Source organism: Podarcis filfolensis (genome assembly GCF_964270895.1).
Source record: "Podarcis filfolensis genome assembly, chromosome: 16".
Classification (NCBI taxonomy): Eukaryota; Metazoa; Chordata; class Lepidosauria; order Squamata; family Lacertidae; genus Podarcis; species Podarcis filfolensis.
This window is the reverse complement of record NC_139620.1, coordinates 3174060-3190795: the sequence shown is the minus strand read 5'-3', so window position 1 is coordinate 3190795 and position 16736 is coordinate 3174060. Positions and strand designations below refer to the sequence as shown.

At 44.9% G+C, this 16736-nt stretch overlaps 1 protein-coding gene across 2 annotated transcripts in view; it reads right to left on the bottom strand.

The window, feature by feature from the left end:
- Positions 1–12373, bottom strand: part of LOC310751715 (methanethiol oxidase-like) — a 31694-nt gene extending 19321 nt beyond the window's left edge. The window contains exons 1-2 of one of the 2 annotated variants that reach the window (XM_083591264.1): positions 12153–12373; positions 5118–5171 (exon numbers count right to left, since the gene is read on the bottom strand). In XM_083591264.1, the coding sequence (XP_083447390.1) occupies positions 5118–5171; positions 12153–12207 (109 nt within the window). In that variant the 5' untranslated portion in view covers positions 12208–12373. Of the gene's footprint in view, positions 1–5117; positions 5172–7175; positions 7305–12152 lie in introns of those variants that run through there. The other variant, XM_083591263.1, reaches the window with a different exon arrangement.
- Positions 12374–16736: the final 4363 nt, after the last annotated feature.

Here is a 16736-nt window from a genome sequence, read left to right as displayed (position 1 = left end):
TCTTGTCGCAATGATCCCTGTAGGATAGGCAACAATCTGTCCCAATATTACATACCGAATGTGATTTCTCTAAGGTTACAGTGGATGTTCGGGTTGCGAATGTGATCGCAACCCGCGTCTGCGCACGCACGGGTCGCAATTCAGCGCTTCTGCGCATGCACAAAGCGTGATTTAGCACTTCTGCGCATCTGCAACCGCCGAAACCCGGAAGTAACCCATTCCGGTACTTCCGGGTTTCGGCGGTCTGTAACCTGAAAAATCGCAACCTGAAGCGGCTTTTCCCGGGACAAGATTGTGGCACCCAAATGGCCGCTGCAATCTCATGTGAGAAAATGGGATGTCCTGTTTTTCCCAGCACATTTGGCGAGTATGACATTGCCATCCTGACTAACAGCCATGGATAGCCTTATCCTCCACAAGTTTGTCCAATTCTCTGTTAGTGTGCCATGATCCAATACACGGAAGCTGGAATGTTTACACCAAAGCCTAAAACTGAAAATCCTGCTTGAGGGATCTGGTCGGCCGCTGTGAGAACAGGATACGGAACTGGACGGGACACTGGCCAGATTCCGCAGACTCTCCTTATGTTCTTAATATTTCAGTGGAAGATTAAACTCCCATCTCTTGCGGGGGTACAATTAGTGCCAGCACCGTCCGTTAAGAGTTTGGGTGTAATCTTCGACACCTCCCTTTCCATGGAGGAGCAGATTGCAGCTATAACAAAGGCGGCATTTTTTCATCTCCGCCAAGCTAAGCAGTTGGCTCCTTACCTCTCTCGCCCTGATCTGGCCACTGTGATTCACGTGGCGGTCACTTCCAGGCTTGATTATTGTAACTCACGCTACGTGGGGCTGCCCTTGAGACTGACCCAGAAACTCCAGTGGGTGCAGAATGCCGCGGCGAGACTCCTTACGGGGTCCTCGCTGCGAGATCACATTCACCCGGTGCTATACCAGCTGCACTGGCTCCCGGTGGAGTACAGGATCAGGTTTAAGGTGCTGGTTTTAACCTTTAAAGCCCTATACAGCCTAGGACCCTCGTACCTACAGGACCACCTCTCCTGGTATGTCCCACAGGGGACCTTACAGTCTCCAAACAAAAATGTCTTGGAGGTCCCGGGACACAGGGAGGTTAGGCTGGCCTCAGCCAGAGCCAGGGCTTTTTCGGCCGTGGCCCCGATCTGGTGGAACGCTCTGTCCCAAGAGACTAGGGCCCTGCAGGACTTGACATCTTTTCACAGGACCTGCAAGACGAAGCTGTTCCACCAGGCCTTTGGCCAGGGCACAGTCTGACCCCCTTCTTTGGTAATCCTCGTAGCACTCTAGCCCAATGGTTGCCATTAATCTGATTTGAACTGATTTTAGAATGAAATGATTTTAGAATGTTGTATTATCTTATTGTTGTTAGCCGCCCTGAGCCCGGCTTTGGCTGGGGAGGGCGGGATATAAATAAATTATTATTATTATTATTATTATTATTATTATTATTACTATTATTTTATTAAAAGAGCTGCTTAGTTGTTTTAGGTACAAGAGGTGGAACTTGTGGACCTCCAGATGGCACTGGGCTCCAACTCAAATGCAGGTGGTACAATTAAAAGATGGTTGGAAGGTCTTGCGTCCACAAAATATTAGACTTTATGGGACAAAGAAGTGCCTGGAAACTGTGGAAGTGAAATCAGAGTGAAGCCTCTTTAAATAGCCGTACACATTCAAAACACATTCTTTCCCTCAAAGGATTCTGGGCACTGCAGTTTTACCTCACACAAGAGTTATAATTCCCAGCAACGAACTACAGTGCCCAGAATTCCTTGAGGGGGGAGAAGCGGCTTCAGAGGAGCTTTAAAAGTATTGTGCGCACCACAGCCTAAGATGAATGCTCAGTCAACAGGCCGCCTAGAAGCATCCTCTGAGTCACAATTCCCAGTGACTCTGCATTTTCTGAATTCAGGCGCCCAGGGAAATTTTAATAAGCTTTGATGAACTGAAAGTAATTTGTTACCTGCCAGCTTGGACAACTTTCCTTTATTGTGCTGAGTGTAATATGCGGCGCTGTTAAGAGGCGTGGAAGGTTAATATAGAAGACTCGAAAGACTTTGAGTGTGGTTATTAATTCTTATTTCACCCTTCATCCGAGGACCTCGGGGCAGCGTAAATGTCCCTGCTGCTGCTTTATCAAGGCAGGTGATGCCTGGCTTAATGTGTGTTTAGTGGGGAATTTAATTCAGGCCTCTTTGATGTCAATCCAGCGCTCTGGGTGCAGTTTCTTACACATTTCAGAAAGGGTATTTGAATGCAGACAACGAAGCAGCATTCATATAACCTGGCCATAATGATGCGGGCCTAGGTAACTACTAGGTAACTACTACCGTGATGCGCTCTATGTGGGGCCACCCTTGACGTTGATTTGGAAACTGCAGCTAATGCAGAATGCCTTGACTTTTGGCTGGAACAGTTCTGCACCGGTGCATTCAGCACTTTTTGTGTGTGAAAAAAACGAGGTGCCGGCACTCATATCTTGATAAAAGTGCCAGGCGTACCAGCACACAGTGAGTGTATTATTCCAAAGCTGAAAGCTTTGCGGTGGCTACTGGTATATTACCGAGCTAAGTTCTGTTAGTGTAAAAAGGTAAAGGAACCCCTGACCATTAGATCCAGTCGTGGCCGACTCTGGGGTTGCGGCGCTCATCTCACTTTACTGGCCAAGGGAGCCGGTGTACAGCTTCCGGGTCATGTGGCCAGAATGACTAAGCCGCTTCTGGCGAACCAGAACAGCGCACGGAAACGCCGTTTACCTTACCTCCGGAGCGGTACCTATTTATCTACTTGCACTTTGACGTGCTTTTGACCTGCTAGGTTGGCAGGAGCAGGGACCGAGCAACGGGAGCTCAACCCGTCGCAGGGATTCTAACTGCCGACCTTCTGATCGGCAAGTCCTAGGCTCTGTGGTTTAACCCACAGCGCTACCCTCGTCCCTGTTAGTTAGTGTAGAAATCCCTAAATGGACCAGGTTACCTGAAGAGTTATTTTTCATTCCTTATACACCAGCCAGATCATTGTGATCATCTGGAGACGCCCTCCTGACTGTCCGACAGTATTCATGTATTTATTTATGCCACATTTGCGCCACATTTTTAAGTGTTATGATAGCACTTGAACCAGTCATGGCTTCCCTCCCCCAAAGAATTCTGGGAGTTGTAGCTCAATATGGATTATCATTGTTATGATAACAATAACAACTTGTTTTTTGTACCCCACCCAGCTGACTGGATTGCCCCAGCCACTCTGGGTGGCTTCCAACATAATATTGCAGAAACACAACAACACAACACAACAGCACATATTAAAAGCATCCCGATACAGGGCTGCCTTCATTCAGATCAGTGCCGGATTTATGTACAGTGGTACCTCGCAAGACGAATGCCTCGGAAGACGAAAAACTCGCAAGACGAAAGAGTTTTTCGTTTTTTGAGCTGCTTCGCAAGACGATTTTCCCTATGGGCTTGCTTCACAAGACGAAAACGTCTTGCGAGTTTGTTTCCTTTTTTCTTAAAGCCGCTTGAAGAGGTGCAGCTGCGACCGACCGTGTTTCGCAAGATGAAAAGCCGCGCAAGACGAAAAGACTCGCGGAACGAATTAATTTCGTCTTGCGAGGCACCACTGTATAAGCTAAACAAACTATAGCTTAGGGCCCCATTCTTTTGGGGGCCCCAAAATTTTTTCACTATTACTATACTTCTATTTAATTGTATTTCAGTTCAACAATTACTTTGATAAAATACATATTTTGTTAAGTGCAAATGGCTTAGATACCTATTAGGCCCTTAAATTACCATATAGCGTATATTCAGCACAAAAAACAGCAACAAGACTGTCTTCAGATGTCTATGGAAGATTATATCATTACTTATCTCTTTGATATCTGAGGAGGAGGTTCCACAGGGCAGGTGTGAGATCTTGGAAAAGATGTTAAGAGGCCCCACCCAGAGCTACAATTCACAGATTGTTAAACCACTCTAAGAATTGTACCTCTGCAACAGGGGCCTCTCAACATCTCTCAGCACTCTTAACAAAGTACAGCTCCCAAGACTCTTCAGGGGAAACCATGACTGCCTAAAGCGGTATCACAGCACTTTAAATAAACAGTGCAAATGTGGCATAAGTTTCTTCACAAGCCAAGGCTTCTAGTGTGGTGGCCCCCACAATTTGGAATGTTGTTCCTACTGAAATCAAACAGGCGGCAACAATCCTGACATTTCGTCACCTGCCGAAAATGTTCCTGTTTTGCCAAGCATTTTCTGAGAACGAATGAGATCCTTCTGCATTTTATAGTTTTATGAAGCTTTGATGCTTTTATTGTAAAGGTAAAGGGACCCCTGACCATTAGGTCCAGTCGTGGCCGACTCTGGGGTTGCAGCGCTCATCTCGCTTTACTGGCCGAGGGAGCCGGCGTACAACTTCCGGGTCATGTGGCCAGCAGGACTAAGCCGCTTCTGGCGAACCAGAGCAGCACATGGAAACGCCGTTTACCTTCCCGCTGGAGCGGTACCTATTTATCTACTTGCACTTTGATGTGCTTTCGAACTGCTAGGTTGGCAGGAGCAGGGACTGAGCAACGGGAGCTCACCCCATCTCGGGGATTCGAACCGCCAACCTTCTGATCAGCAAGTCCTAGGCTCTGTGGTTTAACCCACAGCGCCACCTGCTTTTATTGTACACCACTATTATATAGCTATAGCTAGTGATGGTTTGTAAATTTTCTTATAATAAAATAAAAAAACTGAGCCCTGCTGGAACAGAGCAGTCCCCACACCTTTCCTCCCACTGCAGCTAACTGGATGTCCCTGGGAAGACCACAAGAAGGGCACAAACGGAACAGCACATCCTCTTTTACACCCTCAACAACTGGCCTTTCAATGTATCCTGCTCCTTTACCTGGAAGTTTTGCCATAATTATTAGCCACTGATAAACCACACCTCCTCTGTACTAGTGCCTAATCCCTTAATCTTCCTCCTGAGCAATCTTGATTTGGGAGCACTGCTAAACCTGATTGTCCTGTGGCTTGAAATAAGGTCTCAATTTTTTCTGGCCGGTGGTGGAATCAGTTTGAGACTTACCTCTCATAGCATCCAGAGGGGTTGCATAACCTGGGCCATGACATCCACACTGCTCTGTAGGTTTTGGAAGAGGGAGAGGGAAAGAGTCAGCATATCCACATCAAAAATATTATAATTATTATTAAAATTAACTTACAGCAATAAAAAGCACATACATTAAAACCAGCATTAAAAAACAGAGAAAGATGTCAAACTTACTCACATTTTTTAAAAAGGCAGGACTGAAACAGACATCCCACCCACTGAAGGTTCTTTAAATTATTTACTTCTAATGAGAGACTGACAATTAAGGGATGCAATCACAGGGGCAGTGCTTTTTTCTGGGGAGAAGCAGGGGTACACATACCCCTAAACATTTTGTGAATCCAAGTTTGGCCTCATTGAGGGGCAGTATTTCAATGTGAGTAGGAAAATGAGAGTACCCCTAAACATATTCCAGGAGGGGAATAGGGTGTGTGTCCCCAGTGCCGATTTCCGTATAAGCTAAACAAGCTATAGCTTAGGGCCCCACTCTCTTGGGGGCCCCCAAAAAATTTAAAGGAAAAAAAACCTGCATGTTTCCAAAATACAGTGGTACCTCGGGTTACATACGCTTCAGGTTACAGACTCTGCTAACCCAGAAAGAGTGCTTCAGGTTAAGAACTTTGCTTCAGGATGAGAACAGAAATTGTGCTCCGGCGACACGGCAGCAGCAGGAGGCCCCATTAGCTAAAGTGGTTCAGGTTAAGAACGGACCTCCGGAACGAATTAAGTACTTAACCTGAGGTACCACTGTATAAGATAAAAACCAAAAAAGCAAATAAAATAAAACCAGCATACAGCAACAGTCTTTTGTGTTGTGTAGGCTCCTATGATGTAAGTTATGGGCCCTGCACATAGCATATATTCACCCAAAAAAACAGCGACAATTTGTGGTTGACAAAGGACAGCTGGACGTATAAAGGGCCCTGTTACATTCAGTAGTGTTGTAAACAAAAATATGCCCTTTTCCCTTATGGGGTACCCAAGAGCCCATATAGAGTCCTTACACAGGTTCCCTATTGGTAGGAGAAAATAACAGAGGCCAACCAGAGACTATTGAGAAGCAAAGCAGCTAGTAAGCTTGATCTTTATTGATCTGTTGCAACAGAGTGCTCCCCTCACACGCAGGAAAGGAGGAGGACCCACAAAAATGCTGTGCAAGGGCTTATAAAGACTTTTGAAATTCCCCTCCTGTAGATCCAGACCACCCCCAGAAACATCATACATACATCACAGAAGGGGTGTAACCTAAGACCACCCCTCAGATACATCCCACCTACATCACAGAAATTTTAATATTGTTTTTCTCCTGTTGTTGTTGATCTCCTGCCTGGCAGGTTACTTGACTGGATTTCCTGAGGAGCCTGGCCAGTCTTTTGTAATGATAAGGCTCACACCCTTATTCAAACACAGACATACCCTTAAGACAGGATTTGTGAAGGAAAAGACAAGGGGGAGGCTTTTCCATTTTGACCTTGCAGAGAAAACATTTGGTCAGTTTAGGAATCAAAATGGTTCCAGGTTGGCCTTCCTGCGCTGATCTATGTATGTGCGGTTATGAACATTACCATATATCTAAGACCATAAAATTCTGTGTATCTGAAGAAGTGTGCATGCACACGAAAGCTCATACCAAGAACTAACTTAGTTGGTCTTTAAGGTGCTACTGGAAGGAAAAAAAATTTTTTGTTTTGACTATGGCAGACCAACACGGCTACCTATTTGTAACATAAAATTCCTATCACAGTAGCTGAGGGCCTCATCAGACCTCAATCCGGCCCTGTGCATGTCTCCTAACAACTGTCCACAGCACCCTTAAGAAACTACAACTCCCAAGATACTTGGGAGGTGGACGGATGGGAACACGGCATCATAACATTTTAAATGTACGCCGCCACCAAGAAAACACCCTCTGCCCCTCGATATTCAACCGAAATCTTCCACCCTGAGCCCGCTAGAGCTAATCTTGAGAGCAAGAAGCCTTTTGGCTGCTGCTTCTGCTTCTTCTTCTTCCTCCTGGGTATCCAGTTTTTGCACCTGCTTGCAGTTTGAGTTGAGCAAGAGTCGAGCTGTACACTCGTATAGCCATTCCCACAACCTCTGTGGACAGTCCTTCTGGTCTTTTGAAGGGAGGCAGGTGGCAAACCAGAGGGGGGAGCGCAATAAAGGACGGACCAGTCAAGGCTGGGGGGCACAAATAGGGGACGGACCACGAGAGGAAGACTTGGTTCCAGAGGCCCATGCAGATCAAATTGATGGATTTTATGCCTAAATGGCTTAAATGAAGTGTCAGAAATCAGGGAGACCAAAAATTTCAATAAGGAATGGGGGAAATTGATAAGCTATCTTAAAAAGCATTGTAAACAGTTAAAACTGTTATTGGACATTGGAATATCCCTTGTAGCTTAGTGGTGAATTTTGGATGAAGATTTGGATGATCATAAAAGATGCAGGAGGAAATGAGGAAAGTCCAAGAGATTCCTTGGAATCTTGTTTTTACTTTATGCATTCGATACAGGTGACTGTAAAATTTCAATCTGAAAAGCCAAATTTATTTTAAAATTTATTTTAAAAGAGAATTTTAAATTTATTTTAAATAAGAAAAGAAAACAAGAAAGAGCTCTGGTTTTCCAAGTTCACTATGATAATACCCAGATAACAGAGAGGTGTTTTGTTTTTTTAATGTAATTTTTAGGAGAGATTAAAAGGTAAAATAAAGGGTTTTTTTTATTAAAAAACATGTAATTAGGGTTGTGTTCAATACTCCCCACGCACCGACCGGGCCAATTTTACAAGTTATATTGTTTGTTTCAGTGCTTTAACAGTGTAAACCACTGTTGCAGAAAGGCAGCATATAAAGGCAATTCATAATTATTAATGATAAAATCATAATCATAATAAGCTACTAAGACATTGAAATCCCATTTTTTGAGCTATTTTAAAGGATTATCAGCTTACCATACACCTGAATTTTCCCGGACGTTTTTGCCAATTTCTGCCTGAACACTGCTTCCAACTACAGCATTCCGAGAATGTCAGGGGATATTATGGGTTGGATCCAAGTACGTTATACTGTGGGTAGACCTATTCAAATGAATAGCCCTAAGTTTGTCGGGTCCATTTATTCTTAATGGGTGCACTTGGACTAACGCTAGACACAACCTTCAGAATTTGTAAGGAATGTGGAGATAGTATGAAGTTGCATGATATAGAAATTATGGGATGCGTCCAGCTAAGTTATGCAATGTATCCTGAATAGACACATTGAAATTGAGGGATCCAAATCAGTCAGGTCCATTCACTTCAACAGATTTACCCTGAAAAGATCTAACACTGGCTACAACCCTATAATAAAGCTTTTTTTTAAGAAGAATTCTAGAGAATGTTTAGTTTGTCACTGTAATGCACACATAAGGTGTTTGCTTCACGATACCACAAGTCATGATCAATATCTCCATGTGCTGCCCATTAATTAATGCACTCCAGACTAGTTTTGAGGGTGCGTGGCCTGCTTTACAGAAGAGAACCCTATATTTAAAGGTGGCCTATTTGATGGGCTATCTAGTAGGGCTGCAGTACGTCCAGGTTTTCAGAAACACATCCGGGGATTCGGCCCGAAAATGGCGTCTGTGCGGATTTTTGGCAAATTGGCAAAATGTCCGGGAAAACCTAGACATATAGTAAGGGGGGGTAATGTTTTTTATAAAATCATTTAAAAATTCAAAAAAGGCCCAATACTTTTATCACTAAAAAAGCTCTATAACTTTCTCTGGATTTTCACTTTTGGGAATATGGCCACCCTATATCTAGTCCAGGTCTGATTTAAAGATGAAGTAAGGTACAGTAAGAAGGGAGAACAGAAAATGCCTTCATGCTGCCCGTCCACAAGGTTCTAGCCAATGTTATTCCTGCTGAGAGTAGACCAATAGAAACTAATCCACATGAGTAATTTAGGCCCTTTAATCTAGCTAGATCCCATCAGCAATTAGCTCCTGGTAGATGACTGTGCGCCCTTGAATGGAAACTCCCTTGTCCGTGTCAATCATTGTTGTTTATTCTCTTCCAATATCATTTGCATGGGTGCAGACCTCAAAACTGGTCAGACCACACCTGGAATATTGTGTCCGGTTCTGGGCGCCACAGTTTAAGAACCATATTGACAAGCTGGAATGAGTGCAGAGGAGGGCGACCAAGACACGATCAAGGGTGTGCAAGCCAAGCCTTATTGGGAATAGTTGATGAAGCTGAGTATGTTGAGCCCGGAAAGGAGGAGATATGCTTTACCAACTGCACTGGCTCCCGGTGGAGTACAGGGTCAGGTTTAAGGTGCTGGTTTTGACCTTTAAAGCCCTAGGACCCACGTACCTACGGGACCGCCTCTCCTGGTCTGCCCCACGGAGGACCTTAAGGTCCACAAATGACAACACTTTGCAGATCCCAAGTCACAAGGTGGTTAGATTGGTCTCCACTAGGGCCAGGGCCTTTTCTGTACTGGCCCCGACTTGGTGGAACGCTCTGTCACAAGAGACCAGGGCCCCGTGGGACTTGACATCTTTCCGCAGGTCCTGCAAGACAGAGCTGTTCCGCCTGGCCTTTGATACGGACTCAGTCTGACCCTTATGTTTCCCTCCCCTTATGGTTTTGATCTATGGGCTACTTTTAAAATGAGGCTGCATTTTAAATTGCAGTTTAACCTGTATTTTAAATTGCCCCCCCGCATTATGCTTTTACTGTAATTTTACTGGGGTTAGCCGCCCTGAGCCCGGCTCTGACCGGGGAGGGCAGGGTATAAATAAATTATTATTATTATTATTATTATTATTATTATTATTAAGAGCCATCTTCAAATATCTGAAGGGCTGTCACATGGAAGATGGAGCAAGATTGTTTTCTCCTGCTCTGGAAGGTAGGACTCGGAACAATGGCTTCAAGTTATAAGAAAAGAGATTCTAACTAAACTTCAGGAAGAACTTTCTGGCAGTAAGAGCTGTTTGACAGTGGAACGAACCGCCTCAAGAGGTTGTGGGCTCTCCTTGGAGGTTTCTAAGCTGAAGATGGATGGCCACCTGTAAGATATTATTCAGCTGTGGCTTCTGACGAAACCCTGTCGCCCCTTCAGCATCCAGACCAGGGGTCCCCAAACTAAGGTCCGCGGGCCGGATAAGGCCCGAGGGACTCGTTTATCTGGTCCGCGGCAACGCCCGCTGCCGCCGCTCACTCTTACCGGCACTGCGCTGCACAGCTGCCCACTTCTGGGTCGGAGGAACACCGGAAAGAGCTTGTGCGCATGCACAAGCGTTATTTGCGCATGCACAAGCGTTATTTGCGCATGCACAAGCGTTATTTGCACATGCACAAGTGTTATTTCTGGTGCACGTCTGGGTCAGAGGAGGCCCATGCACGTGCGCACAAGCTATTTCTAGTGCTCTTCCGCCCTGGAAGTGTGCCAGAAATAGTGTGTGCGCACGTGTATGGGCATGCGCCCCCCCCCGCCCTCTGGCTTGCTGCGCGATTTGCACTGGAGACACAGGCCCGAGGTGCGGTAAGTTTGCTGACCCCACCACCTATCTCTCAGCTCTGAGCCTTCCTCCTCTGGGGATGTGTGGGTCTCCCTCAAGGGTTCCCCAGCTGGTGCCTCGCAGCACTCCTCATCATGCTTTTCATTGCGCATTCATGACTATTTGTGCTCATCATGGTGTCAGAGCCTTTATACACAATCCTGCTTTCCAAAGTTTCAGGGAGGGCATATGGCTTCATTTCCAATCAGATATTCATTTCCCTTCACATCCTACCGAAAACATTCCCCTTTATTTTTCGTCCTGCTTTCGTTTTGCAAAAGTGCCCCCTCCTGAGGACGATTGTGCAGTAACGTTGGGGAAGCATCTCAGAAAAATAACTACAGTGGTACCTCGGGTTAAGAACTTAATTCGTTCCGGAGGTCCGTTCTTAACCTGAAACTGTTCTTAACCTGAGGTACCACTTTAGCTAATGGGGCCTCCCGCTGCCGCCGCACGATTTCTGTTCTCATCCTGAAGCAAAGTTCTTAACCCGAGGTAATATTTATGGGTTAGCGGAGTCTGTAACCTGAAGCGTCTGTAACCTGAAGCGTATGTAACCCGAGGTACCACTGTAATGGAAGTGGAATTCTGTGTGGACAGTCTGGTATCAATCCAGCACCGAGGCACTTTTATTGCATCAATGCCCCTACAGAAAAGCCTCGCCAGTCTGGAGAGACCCTGAATGAATGAATGAATGAATGAATGAATGAATGAACTAAAAGAGAATGCTAACTTCAAGTAGGCTTGCTAAGGTGTATAAGACTGAATCAGATAAGTGCTGGAGATGCCAAGAGGTGGAGGGAAAATTCTTTCACGTGTGGCAGACTTGTAAAAGGGTATTGGGAAATGATTCATAATGAATTGAAAAAAATGTTTAAAAGTTCTCCCCCCAAAAAACACACACACAATGTCCTTTCCGTTGGGGATAATTCAGACTGAAATTCCCAGGTGTCAAAAAAGGTTATTTATGTATGCTACTACTGCAGCCCGTATTTAGTTAGCCCCAAAATGGAAAACGAGCGAGGTCCCAGCTAAAGAAGAATGGCAACTGAAGCTGACGGAATATGCACAGCTTGCAGACTTAACGTATAGAATAAGAGAACAAGAAGAACATATCTTTAGAGAAGGTTGGAAAACGTTTATTGACTATATGGAGGGAAATTGCGTACACCTGAAAACGCTGTGAGCATTAAGATAAATTCAACAGTGTAAATAAGTTTTGATGGAATACGGAAGGGTTTAGTTTTTGTAAAATACGCAGGGATTTATGATATGCAAAATGAACCGTGGAAAGAGAAGAAGGGAAGTCATTTATATTTTAAGGATGTTAAAATGAGTATTTTAAATTGTAAAACAGAAAATTTAATAAAAATTATATATAAATAATAATAATAAAATAAAAGAGAATACTAATTATTGCTCCAGCCGGCTGAAGACAGAGAGGATCAATTCTTACCTCCTTTGTCGGGCTCCTCTTGTTCCGGGACAACCCCTCCTTTTGTCTGATACATTCTCTGGCAGCCCGGGCTTGTGCGTCTGACAGTAGTGAGAAGATGCTCGAGATCTGCTTATACCCAGAGGGATCCTCTAAATATATAAGTGTGCACACACACCCAAGAGGATGCCAAAATGGTGGGTGAGGAAGGTGTGGTCTTGTAAAGGAACTCATTAAGGGAAAAGCTGACTCCCAAGAAAGCTTTTTTCCTGCCCACCCACCCCATCCACCTGTAGCCAGGTGATCACACGCCCTTTGGAGATCTCCGACCTCAGGAGGAGACAGTCGCAGAAGATTTGGATTCCGGTTGGTCCAGTTCCTCTTCTCACACGGGCTTTAAGGAAAGCACATGCTGGGATGGCATGATCTCTAACTGTGCCTGTTTATCTGAAGCCCTCGTTTCTCTCTCTTTAGTCAATTTGGGGGCCTTTAAAAAAGGTAAAGGGATGCGGGTGGCACTGTGGGTTAAACCACAGAGCCTAGGACTTGCCGATCAGAAGGTCGGCGGTTCAAATCCCCGCGACGGGGTGAGCTCCCGTTGCTCGGTCCCTGCTCCTGCCAACCTAGCAGTTTGAAAGCACACCAGTGCAAGTAGATAAATAGGTACCGCTCCAGCGGGAAGGTAAACGGCGTTTCCTTGCGCTGCTCTGGTTCGCCAGAAGTGGCTTAGTCCTGCTGGCCACATGACCCGGAAGCTGTACACCGGCTCCCTCAGCCAGTAAAGCGAGATGAGCGCCGCAACCGCAGAGTCAGCCACAACTGGACCTAATGGTCGGGGGTCCCTTTATCTTGACCTTTAGGGGTGGTATTGGCTGGGGGGGGTCATTGGAAAATGGGTGGATGGGCGTAGCCAGGGGGTAGGGAGGGGTAGCTGCCTCCCCTAAATCAAGTAAATAAATAAAAATACTTAACTAAAAGTAGAAGTTATCAGAATATTCAAAATTGAAATGTTTGCTGAGGTCACTTGTACTGTGGAGCAGTCATTCAGGAGAGAGTAATCACCTGGCTAAGGAAAACGTCTCCATGGTCTCTGCTTACTGAGCGTGCAGAGAAAAGCTGCCTTGGGGAGGGGAAAAAGGAGTTATTTGAGAAGAAAGTGCTGAAAGGGTTTTCAGCAAATCCAAGAAAACTTGTTTTAGTTTAGATTTTTTAAAAACAAGATGTAAAAAAGGCGTGCTCTTTGTAATTGTGCAAAATAGGCTGGTTAACCGCATGGAAGGTACTCCCTGGTATTTATTTTTTGCTTAACTTCCTAGTTTTCAAACGACTGGAGATTTTGACAGGTTTTTCTGGGCACTTGGGATCAGAAGAAAGTAATTGAAGACAACTGGGGTTGAGACATTCCATCCCAAATCTGCCAGACAGAAGAAGGCGGCGACAGGTGGGTGTCGCGCACCCCTAACATAAATCCAGGCAACACCCATGGCGTTCTTTTTGTGCTCCCGCCACCCAGTTCATCATTGCAAACAGTTCATCATTATCACACCTTCTTTTCCGTCTTGTGTTGTTTGGCACTGATTGTGAGGCAGGTGGCACGGATTCTGCCTGGTGCCTGGAATTAATTGCAACTGAGGGTGAGCTACACACGACTCTGCCTTTATCAGTGAGCATGACGCAGCAAAAAGTTCCCATAAATCTTTTGGTTGCCTCGTTCAAGCACATGGCTGGGGTCCAGGAAGCAGCGGGGCGTGCCTGCAAGCATATATGTATGTATGCTCAGCAGTTCATTAGCGCTTCTTATTTGTCTTTGAACCGCCCTGTCGCCATATCGCCGCTTCTGAAATCACCCCAAGCTTAAGACGTGAGCCAAAGTGTTGGGGGGCTGAAAGGAGGGAGCCTGCCGTTCAAGAAACGCAAGACAGAAAGCCCTGCTGGGCGTCTGGGGATGAGAACATTTGAGATCTACACCGTGTGACCCAACTTGCTGATACGAGCTCAGCGTTTTCAGATGTGCTGGGCTGCGGGATGTGACAGAGAACAGGAGAGGCGATTGGTCAATTGGCTGCTGAGGTCACAGCAGCCCTTGACACTACATGAAAGTTAGGTTCTTATTTTTTTATATAAAAAAATTTACCGTATTTTTCGTTCCATAAGACGCACCTGATCATAAGATGAACCTAGTTTTTAGAGGAGGAAAACAAGGAAAAAAAATTCTGAATGTAACAGTGGATATATGATTTTTGTTGTTCATTCTGTGGCCCCAGACATGATATGTGATTTGATGGTGAGTTTGGGGTAGCCCAATGCAAAAATCCTGAGAATCCATGTGGATCCGTGCTTTGTAACCACATTTTTGCGCCACTGCGGCCCCACAAAACAATGGATGCATGGTTTTTTTGGTGCAGGCTGTAGTCATGGACATGCTATGTGATCTGATGGTGAATTTGGGGTGACCCAGTGCAAAAATCCTGAGGATCCATGGGCTTTTAGCCTCCTTTATCGACAGAGTCCCTAATCTCGCTCCTGATCACTTGCCGATCAGCTGCTTCCTTTCAACACCCACTTCCCTCTTTCTAAAAAAAGAGAGCATGATCTGCTTTTCACCTCTGGGCAATTCGGCTCCAGGGACCATGCATTCGCTCCATAAGACGCACAGACATTTCCCCTTACTTTTTAGGAGGAAAAAAGTGCGTCTTATGGAGCGAATAATACAGTATATGCCACAATTCGTTAAAAAAAATCAGCATGCATAAACCCTGCAATAAAAATTATGTAAAAAGTTATATAGTGGAGGACGAAGGCAGAATTGATGCCCAGGGGGAATTTATGAAAGGCAGTGCTTTGTCCTGGATCTTAGACATATAAAAGGTCAACAGTTTGGAGGTTTCCTAAAAGAAGCTCCAGTTGTGCAATATACACCTTCCTCAACACACCTTAACTGGATTCTGACCTGTCACCTACCTTCCCTGGAAAGGACTCGCATACCTTTCTGATATGTTGGTCCCTTCTGCTATTTGTTAAAACGCTTTATAAATTTCTCCAAAACATGCACTCAATTTCCACAGGAATGCCTGCAGCTTACTCTGTCATGAAAACATTCTCTAATAAAAAGTTACAGGATTTCAAGCTGGAAGTTACAGGGCATGCAACGACTGGAACCGAAGCAGTTATGTCCTCTCCAAAACTTTTGTAGGTGCAAACAGAATTGTGTATAACTGCCTCAGTATTATCATAAGCACGGATAATCATAGGTAAAGGTAAAGGGGACCCCTGACCATTAGGTCCAGTCGTGGCCGACTCTGGGGTTGCGGCGCTCATCTCGCTTTATTGGCCGAGGGAGCCGGCGTACAGCTTCCGGGTCATGTGGCCAGCATGACTAAGCCGCTTCTGGCGAACCAGAGCAGCGCACGGAAATGCCGTTTACTTTTTTATATATATATAATATTTATTAAAGTTTTAAAAGTTACAAAAGGAAAAAGGAAAAACACCATACCAAGCAAAAACAAAACAACACATCACAGTAATGAAAAAAGAAAAAAAGGAAAAAAAGGAAAAAAAACAGAAAAATAAAATCCTTTTAAAAAAAACCAAAACACAGCGAATCTTCCCATAACTTATCTTTCATTTGCTTGTTTCCTTGACCTCCTCACACCTCCCTTTTTTGTATTCTAGTTCGGTTAACTATTTCAGCAAATCCTTTCCATCTTTTCCAATTTTTGTCCTGTAATTTATCTTAATATAATGTAACTTTACTTTCCCTCCTTTCACCAATTAACAGTCTATTTTTTCTTAAACCTTTATAACATTTCTGCTAAAACCACATAACTTCATTCCAACATCCTTCTAACATTCATTGATTTTACAATGTTTCTGTAAATAATCTTTAAATTTCTTCCAATCTTCCTCCACCGACTCTTCTCCCTGGTCTCGGATTCTGCCAGCCATTTCCGCCAGTTCCATGTAGTCCATCACCTTCATCTGCCATTCTTCCCGGGTGGGTAAATCTTGTGTCTTCCAATACTTCGCTATAAGTATTCTTGCTGCTGTTGTCGCATACATAAAGAAAATTCTATCCTTCTTTGGCACCAATTGGGGAAACGCCGTTTACCTTCCCGCCGGAGCGGTACCTATTTATCTACTTGCACTTTGACGTGCTTTCGAACTGCTAGGTTGGCAGGAGCAGGGACCGAGCAATGGGAGCTCACCCCGTCGTGGGGATTCGAACCGCCGACCTTCTGATCGACAAATCCTAGGCTCTGTGGTTTAACCCACAGCACCATAAGCATTATTAAAAAGGATGTCTGGCAGGGGCCTTAAACCAATTTGAAACCTCTCCCTGGGGATTGTAGCCTCACTACGAATTCCAATAATTTTTGGTGAAGGCCACCTTCCGCAGGTTTGTTGGTCGTGATAACACAGTTGAACTTATCGTCAAGTTGGTTTAAAAGCAGTAATGTACAGTATTGTAGATGCAGGCACACCCCTAGTTAAATGGCGTGTGGTAAAATACGAATGTGACCTCTTGTGGCAGAAAGTGGTAGTTACCAAATAAAGAGCGAACCATTCATTTTTTGGACAGGAAGCATGAGTAATTTCAGACCTCAC